The sequence below is a fragment of the Diadema antillarum genome, unplaced genomic scaffold (genome assembly GCF_040938485.1).
Source record: "Diadema antillarum isolate AM-2024a unplaced genomic scaffold, OU_Dant_1.0 seq00000854_RagTag, whole genome shotgun sequence".
Taxonomy (NCBI): domain Eukaryota; kingdom Metazoa; phylum Echinodermata; class Echinoidea; order Diadematoida; family Diadematidae; genus Diadema; species Diadema antillarum.
Genome location: NW_027271725.1, coordinates 422,292 through 437,148, shown reverse-complemented (window position 1 = coordinate 437,148; position 14,857 = coordinate 422,292). Strand labels below are relative to the sequence as shown.

The 14,857-nt window shown below is 37.6% G+C and overlaps 1 protein-coding gene across 1 annotated transcript in view; it reads left to right on the top strand.

The window, feature by feature from the left end:
* Window positions 1–13,132, top strand: part of LOC139740451 (uncharacterized) — a 35,481-nt gene extending 22,349 nt beyond the window's left edge. Inside the window, exons 18-29 of the mRNA XM_071651049.1 lie at window positions 1,305–1,422; window positions 2,145–2,262; window positions 2,915–3,010; window positions 4,657–4,761; window positions 5,823–5,916; window positions 6,462–6,516; window positions 7,671–7,742; window positions 8,343–8,409; window positions 9,416–9,561; window positions 10,127–10,219; window positions 11,444–11,606; window positions 13,091–13,132. Coding sequence (XP_071507150.1) covers window positions 1,305–1,422; window positions 2,145–2,262; window positions 2,915–3,010; window positions 4,657–4,761; window positions 5,823–5,916; window positions 6,462–6,516; window positions 7,671–7,742; window positions 8,343–8,409; window positions 9,416–9,561; window positions 10,127–10,219; window positions 11,444–11,606; window positions 13,091–13,132 — 1,169 coding nt within the window. The remainder of the gene's footprint in view (window positions 1–1,304; window positions 1,423–2,144; window positions 2,263–2,914; window positions 3,011–4,656; window positions 4,762–5,822; window positions 5,917–6,461; window positions 6,517–7,670; window positions 7,743–8,342; window positions 8,410–9,415; window positions 9,562–10,126; window positions 10,220–11,443; window positions 11,607–13,090) is intronic.
* The last annotated feature ends 1,725 nt before the right edge of the window (window positions 13,133–14,857 follow it).

Here is a 14,857-nt window from a genome sequence, read left to right as displayed (position 1 = left end):
CCTTATCCTGTATTTTTTTTTACTTCCGCCAAGGGAGGAGGAGGTTAAGTGATCATTGGTGTTGGTTTGTCTGTTTGCAAAATAACTCAAAAAGTTATGTACGGATTAAAATGAAACTTGCATAAGGAGTCAATATTGAAACAAGGAACACCTCATTCAATTTTGGTAGTGATCCGGAAATTTTCATGGATTTTTGAAGGATTTTTTATCACCTGGCATATAAGGTCAACGAACTTGGGGTTCAAGCTGCTTGTACTGGAGGTTTACATATGCACACTAAAGCGCGTGCTCTGCTTCGGCAAGGTGCCGTGCAATAATGTAAACAAAAGGTTTTTATTTTGGGAAATTGCATGAGTTGCTGCCTTGGCGGAGGTCTGTTCTCTCTGAGTGCTTTTCTAGTTTTTTTGTATTTTTTTGTATTTTTTTTTTTTTACTCTTCTGAGACAAGGACTCAATTGAACTTCCAATCCTTACTATGCATTTATTTTGTTTTGTTTTGATTGTTTACTACTCTTCTTAGCAAAAGGGTCAATGGAGCTATTGTGATTGCTTCTAATTTGTTGTGCATCATTCTATGTGGCATTAGAGTTGTACAAATAATGTAGATAGTCCCCATTGGGGCCTGGGGTGGGACTCACCACTCCAACTGCATGAATTTCAAATATTTTTTTTTCACAATCTAGAGGTAGTACAACCTTGTTGTATTGCATTTAAATGCTTTGAGAAGTAAAGAATATGTTTGTGTTAGTGGTAGGGATTGAGCACCTAAGAGGTATCTTTAAACAAGTTGGAATGGCCCAATAGGCAAAATAAACATTTAATGAGGTGATCATGATCAGATTTTAACAAACATATAGAGTGCAGAGCAGATGTAAAGATGCAAAGTTAGACAGCCCAGAAGCAGTGAACCTCAAATATTCAAAGTTTTGATAATAACATTAATGCTATGCAAGTCACATACACAGTAAAAAAACAAACAAAAAGAGAAGTATTTTATGTAGGTATCCATATACAGTTGTTCATGGCATTTCAATGATTGAAGTGATGACTAAAATGTGACTTTTTGTTTAGCTGAATATGAAACTTGCATTTAAATGAGCCTTTGAGATTCTTAGGTCAGTTCTGATGGCATTATTTGAAGACTCAATTCACAGTATCATAATATATGGTATTTGTCAACACTCCACCTGTGACAGTAGGTCAGAGATGTACGAATTCTGGAGAGAATTGATTAACAGTGCAGTGCACATAATTTGATTTAGGGAATGATGTGATAACCCATTGACTATTTATCACTCTGCCAGGCTCCTGCCATGGGGTACATGTTGCCTCCCCCTTAACTGCCGATGGAACCTTTTGGGCTGCTAAGGTGAGAGGTCACGACCAAGAAGTCAAATTCAGGAGGCTCATGCAAGAAATTGGGTAAGTGTGAGGAATTTGTCAGTATATGGTGTGCAGTAGTCAGTCGAGTGCGTGTCAGGGTTGACAAAGCAGCCAAAAAAGTATTGATTGTGTCCATCTGATATAATACTGTGCGCAATTCCTGAAGACATGATATATATATATATATATATGTTGCGAATTCACGTATTGGCTCCAATACAACGAAGAATCAAGAAACTCATTCTTTATTGGCAAAATAATGCATTACTAGTTTATTTCTTGATTCTTCGTTATATAAATATATATATATACCCCCCCCCCCATTCTTTGTCTTGTAAGTCTTTTTCCTCTTCTGTTTTGATACTTGTGAAAGTATTTCTGGAAAATGTATTTATTTGACGAAAGAAATGTATTTGTTTCAAATTCTGCTTAACTGTCTTTGCATAACAAAAAGAAAGTACCAAGTATGTGTTCTGTGCCATAATGTAAAAAGCACTCAATTATGGAGGTTATGAAATGAATAGATAGCACAAAACAAGATCTTCCAATAATCTGTAGTTGTGTGTGCTTAGTGTTCACTTTTCACGATAAAGCGTGCAGAAGTTTTTACTTCACTATATAGAGGTAGCACATATTTCTGTGTTAGTGATTTGGCATAATTTGTCCTACAATATATACCAAGACTATAATCATCATGATATTCATAGGTAGCAATGTGTATGATTAAGCTGTGTTGTTAACATTTAAAACCTGTTGTGCAGTGCCCCATCTGATCCTCTGTCAATGGACCAGCTACACCGTGGAAAGCTGGTGTGTGCCTTCCCACCTGAGATGGGTCACTGGTGTCGTGGCAGAGTGGAGGAAATTTCAAAAGACATGGTATGTCCGTCATATGCTCAATGAGATATATTGTGTGACCATCATTCGAATCTGCACATGATTTTTTTTTTATTCTTTTGCAGATGATTACAGACAGCAGTAATCGTTGACCAGTCATCTCCACGTAATTATGTTTACTCCCTACTCTGTTCTCTTACAGATGTATTTGTGCAAAAATCATCATGTTCTGTTCAAGTCTCTCCTTGTTTCTTTGTAAATGGAATCTATGATATGAATATTCTTACTTTAAATTGTGCAAGCATAAGGAGGGATGACTGACGTTCTCTGTATTGAAGATCACTGTCTGCGTTTCTTATTCATTAAAGGGATGGTATAGTTTTGGTTTAGATGGGAATTCTGGTTTCAATTTTTTTTTTCAAGATAATTAAAACCACTTATATGAAATATCAGAGAATATACAATTCTAGAAGGAGTGAAAACTTTATTTGATGAAAATCGGTTTTGAAATGGCTGAGATATTAAAAAACAGAAGGTCCTAATAAAGGGTGGGACCCACTTTTTGTTGGACCACTTTGTTGTACTTTGTTTTACGTAGGGCGGTTTAAGGTTAACGGCTTTATTTGGAGAGCTTACGACTTGGGAACGTTTTTTGACATAATTGAATAAAGATACCTCCAATACTCTCCTCCAGGTGTACGTAAGACTCAGTGACTTTGGGTCAGCCATCTCTCTAGACTCTACGCAGCTCAAGTCAATGGACATCAGCCACACAAACATGTCTTTCCAGGTGAGTTTCATAAGCTGATGCAATGATGTTAGTGATTGTAGATAATATACTGGTATTACCAATGACCATGTCTTTTGAATGGCAGCTAGGGCCTTCAAATAACACCTGGGGAATACCCTAGTTTAATTGATTGATGGGCACTACCAAAAAAAAAAAAAATTTCCGTTTGTCCAGGTTTTGAGTTTTTTAGGGGGTTTTGTTTTGTTTTTGTCATAGTAGTGCATGTTTTGGTAATGTTTGATACTTGCTTTTAGCCCTGCATCTTGTGATACAAATTTGTACAATATCAAGAGTCAGGGATCAAGAACATGAAAACTTCTAGTCCTGCCATATTCCTAATATTTTGATATACTTATGTATACATCTCCTCATTTAACAAGGATATTGACAAGATCTAACAATTGCATACTGTAAAGCTGTTATTTTTGCGTACAGATATTTTGGGGAATGAGAAGGTCACGGACATTTTCGCGAGATGTTGCTTTCTTGATTTTGACACCGAGGCTATCAGGTGTGCACTGATGCCAGTCAGTTTGAGATATTTTCGCATCTTGTCAAATTTGTGATCCAACAGTGATTCATGAAATTTGCAAAAATGAAACCCTTGCGAAAATAACAGCTTATGCAGTAGCTTTTTGGTATGTTAGACATAAAGCTGCTCTCAGTGCCCTGAGCTGACACATGATATATATAGTTTGTTACAATCACCAGTTCATTGTTTTATGTCAAGAATTACAATACTTTATCATTCTTTCTCAGTTAGGGTAATAAAAGAAGCACAATGGCGAAGAATGTGATATCTGTACAAGTCTTCAGTCATGATCTCATGATATATTTGTCAATGTGAAGAGCCTATTAACTGCGTGACAAGTCTGTAATTAAGATCATGCGGGCATGTCTACATGATGGATGCTGACTGTAAAGGAAAACTTTCAAGCTTTTGGTTCCAGAGGAGTCTAGATGTATGTGCAGATGACATTTCCAATAAATTAGCACGCTTTCGTGGGAATGTGGATCAAACCACAGCGATCTTTGTACTCTGCCACTGTGTGTTGAATCTTACCCAAAACATAGAAAGTTCTGAAATTGACTTAGACTTGCCCACATGGCCCACCAGGCCCTTGTAGGCAGAGTGTAAAAAAACATCACTTGCAAGAAGAGCTGGTCCCTGACTAATTTTAACACGTCGAGGACAGGCAGATTTTGCTATAACACACATTTCCCAGAGACACTTGCCCGAATATACTCGGGACTCGTCCTCAACGGGTTAAAGACCCTGTAGTGCGGGGGGAAAATGAGTGGTCTGATTAAATTCATCTTCATTTGCTGCCCACCGGGGTTACATGTACATTCGGAACCACGGATAGCATCCATCAGCCTCGTGTCAGCGAATATTTGCATCGAAGTGCACACTCATCGGTAACTGTTCACTCCAGACAAGATTCTTTGACTTTGTATTTACTCACGCAGAGATCAGCAATAACGCTGCACACAATTCATTACGCTGATTCTGGAATGTACCCGAACTGGATCCACCTTCCAACTTCATAAAATCCCCACAATATGGGGTTGTTAAGGTCATGGCAGTAGACAAGTATGGTGGACTGGTATCTAGATACTGAATTGTTTGCATTGTCTTTGTACAGGCGTTGGAATGCACCCTGGCAAAGGAAAACCTGGCAAGTTTCTCAGAGAGCTCTCGGCAACTCTTCCACTACCTGACTGTTGGAAAGAATGCTACAGCAAAAGTGGTAAGGATCAGTGCTATACATTGCATTTATTGATTAGAAAATCCTGTGTACAATGCATACTGAAAGGTACAGTGACTTTCTTGCATATATTGTGTATCTTGGGACAAATAAGCTTTGCTCCCCACTCCAACCCCAAAGAAATAAATAAACAAACCATGCAATGTGACAAACATCCCTAACAAATGTCTGCATTTTGATGGCTGTTGTTTAATTATCATTATAATCACAAGGATGATAGTATCTTGATGTTGCAGGTGCTTGACACCTCTTTTCCTATTCTTTTTTCTTGCTTTTTTAATATATTTGATAATCTGTTTCCATGTGTTTTATGGATTTGATTCTTCAGCTCTGAAGTGTTCCAGAATTTATATTGTTTGATTAGTTTAGTCAACTCTGGGAATTATTTTCACATTATGTTGCATATCTTAAAACTGCATGACAAAAGGGAAATTATTACTTGCAGGTAAAGTGTATAACAAGTCAAAAACAACTTGAAATAATTGCCACTATTATCACCTGAAAGACTTGAAGGGTACGCCAAACTCTGAATGAATCGGAAAAGCCTGCTATGGAATTTTGAATTGTGGTGTTTGGGACAGCAAGAAGCAAATCTGATATTTAAAAACCTACTGTCTGCTGTTTGCATACACAGGTCATGAAGGTCAAGATCTCAGGACAAATTTTTGCCTCCGTCTTGGTCTTGTCTCCTTTTTATGTTTCCTGTAAAGAATTAAACTATAATGGCCAACTGTCAATACTGCCCATATATCAATACTATGCACAGTTCATGAACAACAGCAAGAAAATCAAATCAAATTACACAGGACATGATAATGACTGATAGATTCATTGACGAGTTTTTTTTTCTTCTTTTTTTTAATGCTGTTTTGAATGTCAGTGAACATGTTCAGGATTTGAGTGTTAAGACAGGCTAACAGGTGACAGGTCAAAGTGCAAGGGTCAAAATAAATGAGAACAGAAAAAGACATGTTTACATCTGATTTCTTTCATGTTTATAAGTCATGAATTAACCCCTACTGATATATATAATTTTTTAATAGGATGCAGCATCAGATGTTTTGGTATCTGTCACTCTCTATGTGACTGGTGAGAGTGGTGAAGTGGTTGACGTCTTTGCAGAACTGGCAAAAAATGGTATGTCCTTCAAATTCTCCATTAAGTAGTAAACAAAAATCCAAAACCTATATATCAAAACTAGCAACAGCTAAACACGAGATGAAATGTACAAATGTATATGCCTGTATATGCCTAAAATATCTCGCATTGTTTTTACTTTCACGAATTTCGCGAGTCAGGTACTATTTTCACATTTAAAAACACATGAAAATATCAATTCTGATCCCGTCATAATTGTGATGTGCACGCATACATTTCTCCATCCAGTCCTGTGCCCCACAATCACGAATTTAACTTGTGAAATTGTTGGGAAGTTCAGATTCGTGAAATATTAGACTTGCTAAATGTATGTCGTATACAATAGTCAAAACTTCTGACTATCTGTTGGATTTCTTTTCATCACAATTTCAAAGATTTAATAAGTATAAGAAAGTGTTTGCTGTGTTATTGAATGTGACTCGTACACAAGATATCGTAAATACAAGTGGAACGTTTGATGATGCCTGGCATATCTTGTTCAGCCACTGTTCCAATGGTGCCAAATATTATTTTGTATTCAACAGAAGATGCGGTGAAGGCTGAGAAAGCCAAGCAAGAAAGTGCTGTGCCACCTCAGGGGTAAGTGAAGCTGAAATGTTTCTATCAAACTTTGTATCAGTACAGTATCACTGTTTGAAAACACAGAGGTATGTTATATCCTTGTCATTTGAATGTGAAGATGAGTTTTGAATCAGATGATACAGGGCAATGTATCATGCTGTGGAGTTACAGGTAAATGTTATGGACCTCAAGTGCAATTTAATTGAATGAAATTCATGTAGACTATGTGACAGACCGTCTTGTTGTCGTTGAGTAGAAATAATGTCTTTCTCTTCATTTCTGAGAATAATTATGTTTGAGATGTCAAGTGGTACATTTCAATTTTCTGTTTCATGGCTAATGCAACACACTACATTAAAGTTCTATGATGTGATCACTTAGTTTCCAGGGGATGGAAACTCCAAAGGTACACTATACTCGTCTGGTAATTACCTATATAGGTATCAGGATGTTCATTTTAGGTAGAATAGGCCCTCCTTGATGTCAAGGAATGAAATGAAATCACCCCTGACATCAGATGAACTTACAAAGTTGTAAGTCTTAACATAATTCATCACATTGCTGTAGACATTGTATACCCATGCACCTGGTCCCATATTGAGTCACTGTGCAGAGCATGATGCTGGCTTGCACAGATCACAAACCGTTTGAAAATATCATCCACCCATATGTGGAGGGCCATTCAGATAAAATCTTGGATTTTACCTGATTTAAGTAATGTGGTAATATTGACAAAAGTAAGGGCGGTGAGTTGGCTCAGTCGGTAGCGCGTCTGCCTCATGATCACGCGGCCCGGGTTCGAACCCGAGTCTGGACTGAGCAATGTTGTGTGTTAGCATACCGTCCCCTCTAGCAAGAGGCAAAACACTCTGTCCCTTGGATAGGACATAAAATGGAGGTCCCGTGTATGAGAGAGTAACAACTCATGCACATAAAAGATCCCGCTTCATTCATTCATCGCAAAGAGCAGGGTGTTTAACCCGGTGGAGTGGTCCCACCTCACATCCAACTGGACCCCATGGAAGATCAGCTTAACGTAGCTGAATATGGGCTATCCAGCCATCTTCTCAGATGGAAATGAACAAACAAGAAATGGGGACCATTTTATTTGGTATTGGTTGATCACTTGTACTCACATTTGATTTTGTTCTCTAATTCTTATTTTGTTGCAGAAATCTGAGCAATAGCCAACCCAAACCAGCTCCTAAAGCAGGCTTTTCATCATTTTTGAAGGAAGTCTACAGGTATTAATGAAAGTGTAGATTTTTTAGTTTGGTTTTATTTTGGTATCCATGACAATCATTTGTGATCAATGTACAGTCGTTTGACCATAGAAAGATTGTTAGAGGATATTGGCACTACTAGCTTCATGATCTTATTGATAAGCTTTATGCACTTCAGTGATATTTTGGTTGTGTGTAACATTGATCTGTTTGTTTAGTTGCGTGTTATTTGTAGCAGATTGCAGCACTGCACTGTTTGATATCTGACAAACCTTTTGTGGATGAGATTTCATGTTCTGTTGGAGCTGTTTCAGTAAGAGTGAAAATCAAGGTTCAATTCAGCTGACGTTAGGGAGAATTTTGAGGTCAGTTAGTCGCTAGAAGTTAGGAACCATTTCTCTAAGCCATTTGGGAACAATATCTTGTACCCACCTTGCCATGTTCTAGAGTACATCAACATTGTCCATATATCATTCCCAACCAGATCTGATCCGATTCTGTCCCAACTTTAGGTTCATTGTTTGGCTTGATAGTATACCTAGTTGGTTCCCATTCGAGTAAAACAAGGCCTTGTAGTTCTCAAAATTTGAGATAACTTCTCTGGTTTCTTCCATCTTTCAGGAAATCACCACCCTTTGTTGCTGATGTGGAGAGAGACTTTGCAGCTCTGATTAATGATGTAAATGAGGTAATCAGAATTCTATTTAGAAACATGTTGCTGTAGAATGTAATGACAAAAACATCCTGGTAGGAGAAAATGTGTGGCAGCATTACAGAAGAGGAGAGACTTAACAGAAACTATGATTACAATTTATGCTACGCTATGAAAAAGACATATCACGTGACTGCAGATTCTTGACATTAATGTGTAAGAAGTATTTGACTTCTGTTCAATAATCGGGTTTTCCAAATTTTACCTGTTGGTCAACCAAAATTACTATTTTCCCTTTCAAACTAGTTTGTCATGTAGCAGATATCATTTTTTGTTTGTTTAATGTATTATGATTAAAACCAGAGATTCCAACTCTCCCGTTTTCGACGGGAGATCTCCCGCTGAAAACCCATTTTTGCAAAATCTCCCGTTCTCCCGCTTCAGATTTAATTTCTCCCGCCCTGGCTCTTTGTCTCCCATTGGAAAGGATTTCTTACCTATTTCCATCGTATGTTGAAAAAAATAAGCCTTAGATAGCCCCAGAGAGCATCTAGAACCCAGGGAATTTCGCGCTTTGCACACATCAACTTGGAGTCTCCCGTTTGCTAGGGGTTTCAGGCGGGAGAATCTCCAGATCAGAAGGTGCTTTGGGTTGGAGTCTCTGTTAAAACAGTAGACTGATGATCTAGGGTCTTTCAGTGTGGCAAGTCGAAATCTGTTGCCTCAACCAGTGAACCGAGTATGGTGGCCTGAATAACATCAAATAAGTTGTCATACTTTAGAACACCAATTTGTGAGAGCAAGCTATATGATATCAGTCTTCATAAATGTGATAGATATTTTGATAAATGTAACATACCGTATTCCTACCATTTTATTGCAATGGTAAGCCTCAAGATTTATCTAGTGAATCAAAGTGTTGTTGTTTTTTATATGTAGGAAGTCCTGAAAAGTATATCAAGTGTTTTAGATTATTATGCACTGTATAAATGCCAGTTATTATCATTATTATCAATAAGAAAAATTGATGTTTTTACTCAAGTCCAAACAGAGCAGCCAGACGTTCTCCTTCCCTCCAATGTCCCGAGAGCAGCGTGCATTCATCCATGAGCTGGCAGAGAGCTACCTGCTGTCGTCAGACAGTCACGACCAGGACGCCGCACGCCACGTCACTGTCATGGCAATCAGGTGAGAGCTTAACTGATTCCCTGCAAGATTCTCAAATTTTGTATAGGCCTTACACAGGACCCTACAGGCTGCAGTATGCATTGGGTTAATACCTTCCACACTGTTTTTGGATGCCATGTGGGATTCCTTAATCAGTGGACTGCTTATCCATAGTCCTTTCTTTACAAGTCATATGGGAATTTTCCAGATGATTCTTGTCAAGTGTAATGATTCTTGTAAAGTAAGCATGAATAGCAGGTGATGTGGAAGCAACCTAAAGAAGATCACAAGGTTATTTCAAGAAATCATGCCACATTGAAATGAAAAATACAGGCTTACACCACTTCTTTTTGTCTGTCATCCTTGTATGTTTTATAGCAGATTGTGGTTAGACAAGAACCGTTTGTTTGCTGCTGCCAGACATTTTAAAGATGTCACTTATTTGATGCTAATAAACATGTGATTATCTCAGATCTGCATGTTGTGAAGTTTGATATCAATTTGAACAGAAAATATGCATTAAGAGTTTTCTATTTTTCTTTTTTTTTTACACATTCCTACTGTTTTAATGTTTGTGTGTATACAGAGGACAGAGCTTTGTGCCATCCCCTACCCTTACAGATGTGTGTCAGAATGAACCCAGGAGTGGTCCACCAGGACTTATGGATGATCCAGTGAAGTAAGAAAAAAAAAAAGCAAAGCAAAAGCTAGGCTGTACTGTATTTAGTTTTTAGTCTTTTCTTTTGAAGACAGTGCCTTTGCAATATTTGACAGAAAGTTTTAAAACTTATGAATTCGTTATGCCAAACTGCTTTCTTAGCAGTCTCACTGACAAAGTTATGGACATGCTTAGCCGAAAGCCTGGTAAGAAGGCTGTGTGTATTGACTGCTGAAAATTATTTGATGCCAATTGTAGACTAATGTTATGATACTGGACATCTATCTCATGTGTCATGTGTCATGACGTCACCATGTTAGTTTTGCCATTTTTTATGCCTCCGCCACAAAGTGGTACCGAAGGCATTATGTTTTCGGGTTGTCCGTCCTTCCGTCCGTCCGTCCATCCGTCCGTCCGTCCATCATCAATTTTGAGGACAGCGTAACTAAAAAACTGCTTGAGCTGTCCTAACAAAACTTGGCATGTATATGTATGAGGGAGTGAAGTTGTGCCGATCAACTTTTGGGCAGATGCTCAAGGTTAAAGGTCAAGTTCAAATGCTGTAAATTTCACTATTTCCCCCATATCTATGCAATGACTAAAGGTATTTTCTTGAAACTTAGTTTATACTTGTACTACCCAATGAGATTCTCTGGTTAGAGTTTTGGGTCATGAGGTCAAAGGTCAAGTGAAAATGATAAAAATTCACTTTTTTCCTCCATATCTCGGAAATCATCCAAGGTATCTTCATGGAACATACTACATATTCCTGTAATGACTGGCAGTGATTATCCAGGGAATTTTGGGGTCATGGGGTCAAAGGTCATGGGGGTAAAAGTTCATGGTCAACTCTTCAAAATTTCACCTTTTCCCTCATATTTATGCAATGCCTGCAGGATTTTTTTTCCGAAACTTGGTGAATACTTCTATTACCCAATTACTTCTATTACAATAGAGTTGTGTTCTGACATAGGAAACTTCAAAATGCTGCATAATTTTGAAGTCTGACAAGCTTTGTGTAACCGTAACATAAGATTAAACCATGGCATACATTGTTATGTACTTTTGTCAACCAACAACATTTCACCTAATCTATAAGTTGTGGTTGAGGCAAGCATCTTAGACATTGTATACACAGAATGGTTTTATTGATGAAATGCATCCTGATACCATTATTCCACTTTGTGAAGCATAACCGTTGAGAGATATTCCCCCATTATGGTGTGTTTTCCGTTCTCAAACTAGCGAGCGAGATAACCGCTACATGGGAGGCAATGTCCGCGAGGATACCAAATGCTGCTATCACTGTGGGGAGATGGGCCATAGGAAGTCCAACTGCCCCAGGATGACGAGGGGAAGGGACCGAGGCAAGCAGCCATCCTGGTGGGGTGGTGACGGAGGCAGGAAGGTGGGTAGAAAGACCTCGAGCAATCTATCATACTTGGTTTCCAGTTATTGAGGAGTCTAGATTTTTTTAAATGGGCAAATTGGTCCACTTTTCCCCCTACGAAGTCATCTTGAGTAAGTATAAGGTAAGGGCAATCATAATCAAGGCCTTATTCATAAGTCCTTGTCCAGAAATATTTTTAGCATTAATATTGGAACAGAAATAACCATGAATGAGATGATTCAAATAGTATATGTATATCAGGATTTAGAAATAATAATTTTACCACTGTAATGAGCAAATGATAAAGTTTTAATGTTGGGAGTACACACTGATATCAGGTTTTCTTCAGTGGTCATTCAATTTGCAATGGGTCTTGTAGATACTGTAGTAACAATATCAGATTGGTATAGAGCAACCAGTAGATCAAAATGCAAAACCAGACCAAACAAAAACAAATAGTAGTCATGGTATGTAAGGTTTAAGAGAGTTGATCACTTGTGTAAAATTTGTCCAAAAATAAATACATCATGATAAGATCATAATGGTTTAAGCCAAAAGAATTTGTTACCATCCACAGTTTACCCTCTGTAAAGTGGAAATTTGAAATCGAATCGAAAATAATTTGTGCATTGTATTGTCTTTACTAACAGTAAAGTTATTCAGTGTGATTGAGCTTCAACTGCAGCAAGGTTTAGTGTAAGAAAAAAATAAATGATGTCAGGTAAACTTAATTTTGGACTCGTCTCCTTTAAGCCTGGTATTCAAAAGTAATGTCCTGATTTGCGATTTTCAAATTTTCCATAATTTTGAGCTTTCTTTTGATATTTTTATTTTGATTTGTACATCATTGCTAAACAAGCTACCACTGAAATGATACAAGATCCGGATTTCCAATGTATGGAGAAAATAGAATATTTGCAGAAGTAAGCATCATATTGTCGCTGGGATGACAACACCTTGTATCTCAAATTTTGATGGCAATCACTTTAAAAAAAAAAATCAATTCTCAGATAATTAAGTAAGTAATGTCCTGTCCAAATCCTAACTGTCTTACCCCAAGAATAGAGCCACCATGAAACCGACATGTCAAAGGAAAGGTGGTCCCATTTGTTATAGTGTTTTAGCTGCCCTGCTTTTTTTTTTCTCTCTCTCTCTCCTGAACAGTTTGACATTTTAGAGGTATGAGGTTTTATCACCCCAGCAGCGATATAGAAAATTTTGTGTCTAAAATACCATCATATGGTAATTTTATGTGTGTTATACATCATATGGTGATTTTATGTCTGAAATACATTGTATGGTAATTTTATGTGTGTTATAAATCATATGGTGATTTTATGTCTGAAATACATCGTATGGTAATTTTCTGTCTGAACTACATCGTATGGTAATTTTATGTCTGAAATACATCGTATGGTAATTTGATTTCGGACATACATTGCATGGTAATTTTTTGTCTGAAATACATCGTATGGTAATTTTATGTCTCTCTCAAATTGTAGGGTCGTAAAGGAGGTGGAGGCGGTGGTGGAAGACGGAACTAAGGACACACTGAAGCAGCAGCCAGCAATTGTTTGACCACTGTGTTCTGGCAAGCTGAGTTACCTCCCATACACACACATGATATGTTGAAAGAGGATTGTTGGATATATTCTTTCTCATATGCCAGAAAAGGGTGTCCGGTACAGGGAAAAAGACAGTATTTAGATGAAGAAGAGAGATATGGAAACTTCATGCTCAATTCTAATACCGCACAAAGCACAACTTCTGGCATTGTTACATAAGGAAGTCACTTTTTTTCTTTGTGAAAATGTGGGTTCTGTCTATACTTGTATGATATTTAGATGTTTTTCTATATATTTCTTGTCATTGAACCTTTGCATGAATTACTTTAGTTGACGAGCACCACTTTTTGTTGGCCTTCTTGGTGACACAGAGAAAAAAAAAATGTATGTGCAATTGTCAACGATGTTGAAGACAATACAAGAGCTTAAATCATACCTATGATATGTATTAGCTGACTTTCTATGCCTTTGTCGTGTTTATTTGGTGGATTTCTACCTATTTGATGCACTGTTATCTGTAGGACCACTATACACAAGGCTATACACACTCTGAAAGTTACTTAACTTGATGTTGTTCAACATGAGCTCAAGAATAAAAGTGGAAATATTTATTATAGGATGTTGGCTGGTGATGCCACATCCTTTATCATCAAACCAACAGCTTGTGAAGAGTGAGCAACGTGTTATTGCAGAATCTCGATGAATCAGAACGTCCGATGCTTGTATAAGGAATTAACAAGAAGTAGCATGAGGTTTTCTTTCAGGTTTGTAAAAATATACTTAAATTGAAGCTTATCCCTCCATGATTTTGCTGTGAATGCATGAGTGGAGTCCAAATCAGAATCAACTGATAAACTCACAAAGCACTCAGAGAGTGCAGACCTCCGCCACGCAGCTCATTTCCACCCAGAGACTCATATACTAAAAATGGCTCTATTTCCCAATGATAAGAGTCCTTTCCAGCGTCTCTATTTTTAAAAACTTCTTGCGGCGTCTCAAAAGCATAATCAGTGCTTATATGCACACCTCAAGCATGAATTCCCTTGTTTGTTACCCTATTTCCCAATGATGAAGAATCCTAAAAATTCAAAAATTGATTCTTGGAGCCAAATGGTGATGCAGATCACTATCAAAATTTAATCATCTGTTCCTTAATGTCATCAACTTTTCCTGAAAATTGAATCCAAATCTGTTAATAACTTTTTGAGTTATTTTGCAAACAGACAAATGAACAAACAGACAGACAAACCAACACCAACAAAAACATGACCTCCTTGGCAGAGGTAATAAGTCTATCTGCTTTCTGTAGTCCTGTGGGATTCAACTCTTGTTATGAAACTTACTTTGGGTGTATTTGGGAGCTACCTACCCACATGTAGTCAGGTACTTTCTAGCTATTTTTATTTATTTATTTATTTTTTGAAATACCATAATGTCATTCATCCTAAAGCTGTCCTGTGGAAGTGAAGCAGACTTAACAGCATTAACCCAGGAAGGATGTGCTGATAACTGGTAGGTAATGGACCAAGTGGTGAGGGTTGTAAAGACATTGAATGTTTGTAGCTGAAATCAGTTCTTCATACCATCAAGGAGCCACAAAAGTCCCCTACTGTGTGATGAGATATCAACAGAGCATAATTATCTGTGACATGTCGGGTAGTAAAAGATGTGTCAACACCTTGAGAAAGTCAGGGGTTATGTCAT